A 6658-nucleotide genomic window follows, 5' to 3' on the forward strand; every position below is an offset into this window, starting at 1 on the left:
GCTGTCCCAGGCGGGTCTCGAACCCGCAGGCTCAGGCAATCCACTCACCTCAGCCTCTCAAAGGCGCGGGATTACAGGCTGAGCCACCGAGCCTGGCTAAGAGCCAATTCTGAAGGGCAAGAGTGGTGGGACTCAAGTTACTGCTCCCCAAATGGGGACAAGGATACTGTGCCCAGAGAAGAGTGATGTCGGGTCCTCACTACTCCAGTCCACGTCAAATCACGTATGGCCGCATCTCTCCAAGTGGACTGAAACTCTGAGGGGGCCGGGGACCTGGCTCAGCCCTGAGCCACTATGGGTGCTGGACAAATATTGGACAGACCCAAGGTCTGCGGCTGGTGCTCATGAACCATGCAAAACCCTAAAGCGTGGTCTGAAATGCTGGGGACAGTGGAGTGGCAGTTGAGGGAGGGCGTGGGGTTAGCCAAGGGATCTGGATATTAGGCCTAGTCCTGCCTCTGAGTGCTGTGTGGTCACAGTCCATCTTACCAGGAAAAAATCCTGAGCCCCAATGCATGCCTCTAAGAGGTATTGTGAAGATTAATGACATATAAAGGGGTGGGGTTACCTCCCAAACCGGAATTATCAAGGGCGGGCCTCTTGCAGTATAGGCTTCCTCAGCTAGATAAGTGTTCTAGGAGCCCAATGGCATCAGGGTACCAGCTAGTGTTGTGAGAGAGGCTGCATTCAGCTTCAGTGAATCTTTTTGTGGCAAACAGGTGACTGGGTCTTTCACTATGACAACATACCTGCCTATGCCATGCTGAGTGTTTGGCAGTTTGGGGCCAAAACCAGCACGATCCCTGTGCCCCACCCTCCCTATTCACCCGCTGCCATCCTGAGCAACTTTTTTTGTTTCCCCAGATGAAAAAATTCCTCAAAGGGAAATGCTTTGCTGATGTGGAAGAGGTGAAACAAAAAACAGCAGAAGCACTAAAAAGCATCAAAATTGACAAGTTCAAAAACTGTTTTGAGCAGTGGAAAAAGTGTCTCAATAGGTGTATTGCATCCATCAGAGAGTACTCTGAAGGTGAATGAAGTTTAAATGTGTAAGAATAAATACACAAGTTTTTAATAAATAAATTCCATTTTTTGGGCCCCCCTCATAATATGTGGGGAAAGTGTTCTGCAGACTGACCGTACAGTAACTCACACGGTCCCAGGCTGCCTCTTAGAGAGGCCTTGCGCACCCTGGACCAGCCCCTCACCTGGAGCTGGAGGGAAGCCAGCAGCTGCCTCCTCCTCTGCTCACTTATCTCCTGGACCCTGGTCCACTGCATCTGCACTGTCTGCAGCTGCTTTCTGATCCTGGGGGAGCAGGTGGAAGCAGGGGAGATTGTAGGGGAAGGCTTCTTTCTGCCCCAAGGCACACCCCAACCCAGGTGACTCCTCTGCCCCTCCCCCCAGCAAACCCCCAGCCTCAGGGCAGCAGTCTGTGCAGGCTGAGAAAGAAAGGGCGGCAGGAGCTACAGACTGAGGACAGGCTCACGTGAGGGCTGCAGGGTGTTGGCTTTCAACCAGCTTCTCTCCATGTGCCTGCAGAGCCTTTGCCCGAAGGCCCAGGATGCCCAGGAGTCGCCCAAACTCTTGGTGCTGCTGTAGCAGGCTCTGGGCCTCCCTCACGTCCTCCTGGGTGTACAGAGACCAGAGGTCACGCCTGCGAGGACAGGGTCAGCACCATTTCTCCTACCACTGCCCCAGGGGCCTCCAGCCCAGCCTGGCCTCTGGACCCAAGGAAGGGGACAAGCTCCCTCAGTGATGGGTGAGCAACGCCCTAGCTCCACATGCTCCCTGGCTCCATACCCCGAGGTTGTCCAGGTGGAGGAAGGCCTCGTGGTTGGCACAGGTGGCAGTGAAACCATCCACTTCTCGGCCAAACCTCTGCAGTTCCAGCCCCTCCTGCAGCCGCTGCTGCCTCTGCTCCCATGCAGCCTCCAGTTCCCGGCCTTGCTTGTCCAGGAGCCTCAGCACATGAGCCAATTCTTGGGAGTCTGGGGAGTCCAAGGCTGCCATGGGCTGGCCCTGAGCCTCCAGCTGCTGCAGCCTGACCAGGATGACAAGCAGGGGGTCAGACCTCATCTGGCTTCCCTCACCAGCCTCCTTCCCCCCTCACCTCCAGGGTTCATTCTTTGGAGCTCTGATGTGAGGGTGACTGGCAGGAGGGGCCTGAGGCTGTTTAGCCCCGTGAGTTCACTTGTCTCTTAGGACAGCTATGCCCTGGTCCATAAATGAGACAGTGAATGTAACAGGCCGAGCAGAGTGCTTCGGATGCAAGTGTTCCCATGCTCTCTGTCAGCTCCACCTGACCATCCTGTAGGGGTGGGCTCCTAATGGTGGATGCCCAGGCAAGCAGGCATGCTGAAGCATCACAGCATGACAGAGAAAAATCACTTAAACCACGTACACATCAGGCTACAGGGCTCTTCATGCCACATGGAGACTTTAATTAGAAAAGGTGTCCCTTTCCATTGGGGGCAGTCCACACAGCTTGGGGACAGGGAACATCATTGTATGGATTAGAAAAGGCTTTGCTTCCTCTGAGCTGCTACAGCAGCCCTGAACCAGATAGTAGAGTCTGGCAGGCAGAGGACAGGATGGATTCCAGTGCTCACTTGACCGCCTTGAGACTGCATGGTGGTAGCCTTGGCTGTCCACCAGCCCATCACATCTTTCTGCAGAAGAGAAGAACTGCCATACTGAAGAGGTGGGTATCTCAGTCTCATGGGAGGGTCCTGAGCCATTTGAGTTCAGGGGCCGGTGGGGTCTGTGTTACCCAGAATAGTGGAAGAGGCTAGACTGCCCGGACCAAGAGCAAGCCATCAGGCTCAGCTGGACGGGGCCTGGCTAGGCCTGGACTGGAGAGAGCCTCCAGGCAGCTCAATGTCCTTGGGTCCCTCCCTGAAGCATATAGGCTGCCTGATTCAGCCCTAATCACACCCTCCTCCTTGCATACTTGCCTCAAGTTCCATTCTAGAAACCAGCCTGAACCACTCCCCTGGGTGATTCCACTGCTTCCTGCCACGGCCTTTCTGGGCCTGATCCCCTCAGGCCTTGCCCAGCCCAAAGTGCTTTCTGTCTGTTCTCCTGTCCTGACCTCTCCTGCCGCAGGTGAATCTCCTCCAACAGGTCTCGGTGCTCCTGCAGCAGCCGGTGGGCTGAGGCCACGTCCACCGGCTCCTCCTGGCTGCGCAGCTGAGTCTGGACGCTCTTTGCCCACAGCAGCAGTCGCCGGCTCTCCTGCAGGAAGCTCTCCTGGGCCTGAACCTCAGCCTGGACCTGGGCCTGTTGGGCCACTCGTCTCTGTGCTTGCTTCAGTAGCTCCTGCAGCGTCTCCACCTGTCCTTGCAGGGGCTGGCTCTCTGTGGGGCCGGACTCCTCAACCCTGAGGGACAGAGCCCATTATATAGTCAATGCCCTACCCTTGGCCCCATGCCCCAGGCATCTGTCCTCTGCCCAGGCCTGTGTTCCCCAGGGAAAGTGACTCTGAAAGCCTACTCCACCCTCCACCTAGGGGCAGCAAGAACACGTGGCTCTCCCTTTCCCTGTGAGCATTTTCTCTGATTGTTCCTTCACCTTTGCCTAAGCCCCTCTTACAGCACATCCTACCCATCCTCTTCCCATCCCAACTCTGTCCTCTTCCTCATTCCATCACTTAGTCCTCCCTGCCTCCCAGTGCGCCACCACTGTGCTGGACCCGGCTGTACTTTATGGCCACCCTTTGGAGGGCTTGGATCTTCCTCTCCAGCACCAGGATCTTCTTCTGGGCCTGTTGCAGGGTGCAGTGGGTATCCTTTGAGCTCCCCTGCTCCAGGGCCTCCAGCTTGAGTATCATATCTTGCAACTGGGCCTGTGTGGGTCCACACTCCTGCAGAAAACTGCACATATCCATGCTGCGTGCCAGCTGCACGGCCTTTTCCTTCTTCAGGGCCTCCAGCTGCCCCCACCTGGGCAGAGGGTACAGGAATGTCTCCATCACAGGGATGCCACCCTTGGGCTTTGGCCAGAGCCACCCACAACAAAAGCTGTCAGATTAGCTGTCCCTTGACCTCTCCTTTCTGTATCTGACATGTCCAGTCTCTACACCTGGCATTGTGGGAGGTGGATAAGGTGTCATTCAGGCCTGACCAGGACACTGCTTCCACCCCGCCCCAATTACCCTTCACTTTCTCCTCATGGCTCAGTTCTCACCTCTGGCTCAGTTCCTCCTGCTGTTGTTGGATTTTTGTGGCATCCCCAGGACACCTCTGCTTCAGCTTCTCAGCAGAACTACTGACCTCAGTCCAGTGGCCCTTTCCCACAACCAGTGCAGTGAGGACGTTCTGAAGAAAAGGAGAACCCAGGCCTCTGGGGAGGCTTTTTCTCTTTCCACACACCCCTGAGAACTATGAAGGGCCTCCGATGTGCTGCCTGCCTCTGGAAGAACAGCCATCCGAGTCCTTACAGGGCCTGGAGGGCCTCAAAACTCAATTCAACCTAGTTCCCTGCTACCCTCCCCAAGACAGGACCACAGTTAAGAGGGAGAACTGAGGCACAGCAGTGAATCCTAGGAAGGCAGAAGCAAGGTAAGGAAGGACCAAACATCCAAGGCTCCCTCAGCTCCTGGGGGCTGTACCTCATATTTGAGCTGCATGACCTCCAGGTTGCTGGCCAGGGGATGCAGCCTTCGCAGTAGCATGGTCTGCTCCTCCAGCCATGACTGGAGCTCCTCACAGGAGCTGTAGAAGCCAAACAGGGCCACCATCTCCTCCAACCGGGCCCTGCGGCGCTGAAGAGATGCAGCCCAGGGTGAGGTTCATGGCCCCTCATAGGGCCTTCACTTCAGGTCCAGGGCATGCTTCTTCCTACCGCTCCCCCCAAGCAGAGCCCAGGGCCAGGACCAGAGAGGGTCTATGCTCCACTGCTGGACCCTACGTCCTCTCTCAGAGGCCTCAGGGCAACCCATGGAGGGAGCTGGCAAGCGCTTAAGCTGAGAGTAAAGGGCACTGGCAGAGTCTATACTCATCTGGCCTTGCCCTGTCCGAGCCCCTAGGTGCAAGCCCTGCTCTTCGATAAAATCTACACTGCTCCCGTGGGCCTTGGCTCTGCCAGGTCAGGACCCACTTGCCTCTCCAGGCTTTCATCAGGCCAAGACCTCCCTGGCCTCTGTGCTCCAGGCACCCGGACCTTACCTTCCTCCACTGGCCTCCTTCCTGTCTTTGCTCAGGTCCTGGCCAGCACCCATCTTTATCTGTGCTCTGTCTCTTATTGTCAAGTCTCAGCTTAAATGTCCTTTCCTCCAAGGTGCCCTTCCTGGCCCCTCAGCCTGACCTGGGCTCCCTTCTCATGGGCTTCCATCACACCCTCATCCATCTAATGACTTATTTGACATTTTCTCAGCCATGAGGGAAGCTCCTTGAGGAATCCTCCTTGAGGGCAGTCACTGATTTGTCCTCTGGGATTGTGGCACAGGTGATCAATGAGCATTTCTTGAACAAGGAGCAGTACCTCCGCCAGGGCCCGCAGGCCCTTATAGTCCTGGCTCAAGCGATCTTGTGTCTGAAGTATGGTGTTGGCATCAAAATCAGGATCAGGTTCAACTGGGAGGGCCATCTTCCAGATGCCCCCCAGGCCACAGTGGCAGGAAGACTCACTCCAGGCCCCTGGGTTCCTCAGACTTTCTCCTGGAGGGCTCAGGACAGACATTGCCTGTGTGGGCAGAGGCAGAGTGGCAGCAGGGCCTTTGGTCAGCCTACCTTCCCAGATTTGGAGGACCTGAGCTGCAGCTCAAAGGGTACACAGGACATGGTTGGGCAGAGATGAGGTCTGGGACATGGAGCTTCCTTATGGTTGAGAGTAGAGGAATCAAACATGAGCAGAATCTGAAGGCGTTGATTACCACATCCTGAGCCACATACACAGCTTCTTGAAAGGGGGCTGCAAACCCCTGAAGGGGCTGGGCCAAACTGCCTACCAGTCATGTGGTTTTAAGAACTGGGATCCAATGAACTGAGAAAGCAGCCAGGTGCAGTGATGAGGCCACCCTAAACCAACAAGAGCTAAGTCAGAAAAGTCAAACAGGGCTTAAGGGTCACTTCAGGCCAGGCATTGACAGTAAAGGGGACATTCCTGGAGGAACCTACTTGCTCTGAGCTATGTCAGGCAAAGTGAACCAGGCTTCGAACTACGTGGGGCAAAGCTCTATTTGGATGACCTCGATTGGTGTGCGCAGACAGGATTCCACTGTCTGGGCCGCGTCAACAGGTGAGACGTCGCTGAGCATGGGGAGGGGTGCACGCCCGCGCCCACTGGAAGCCACGACTCCCGGGGCAGGGGCCATAAAGGCCTTCCCGTTTCCGCCCTCTGTCTGGCCCAGTGGCGCTGGAGCACAAGAGAGAGGGTGCCGGGCGGGGACCACGAACGCTTTGGTCTCCGAGTTAGACGCCAGTCTGGGTCCCTTCCGGGCCCCCACCCGCACCGTGAGAGACGCCCGGGCCGCGGCCGCCCGCGCCTGCTCGTCCAGTCGCCGCAGCTCGGTCGCGAAGGCGCGCAGGGCGCGCTCCAGCCGCACGTGGCGCCGCAGCAGGGCCTCGGCGGCCGCCTGGTCCTCCCCGCAGGCCACGCTCTCCAGCGAGGGCCGCCGCTCTCGCAGCCACGAGCTGGCCTCCTCGGCGTCCGCGAA

General features: G+C 57.0%; 1 protein-coding gene across 1 annotated transcript in view; it reads right to left on the bottom strand.

The window, feature by feature from the left end:
* The window catches only part of SPTBN5 (spectrin beta, non-erythrocytic 5), a 50964-nt gene that overhangs the window by 29204 nt on the left and 15102 nt on the right, over positions 1-6658 (bottom strand). Inside the window, 9 exon segments of the mRNA XM_021707477.1 lie at positions 1209-1308; positions 1490-1629; positions 1804-2044; positions 3095-3382; positions 3705-3944; positions 4189-4319; positions 4613-4765; positions 5485-5685; positions 6455-6658. The exon segment at positions 6455-6658 is cut by the window's right edge and continues 3 nt beyond it. Coding sequence (XP_021563152.1) covers positions 1209-1308; positions 1490-1629; positions 1804-2044; positions 3095-3382; positions 3705-3944; positions 4189-4319; positions 4613-4765; positions 5485-5685; positions 6455-6658 — 1698 coding nt within the window.

Source organism: Carlito syrichta, unplaced genomic scaffold (assembly GCF_000164805.1).
Source record: "Carlito syrichta isolate Samal-C Ts95f unplaced genomic scaffold, Tarsius_syrichta-2.0.1 Scaffold47086, whole genome shotgun sequence".
In the NCBI taxonomy this organism is placed as follows: Eukaryota; Metazoa; Chordata; class Mammalia; order Primates; family Tarsiidae; genus Carlito; species Carlito syrichta.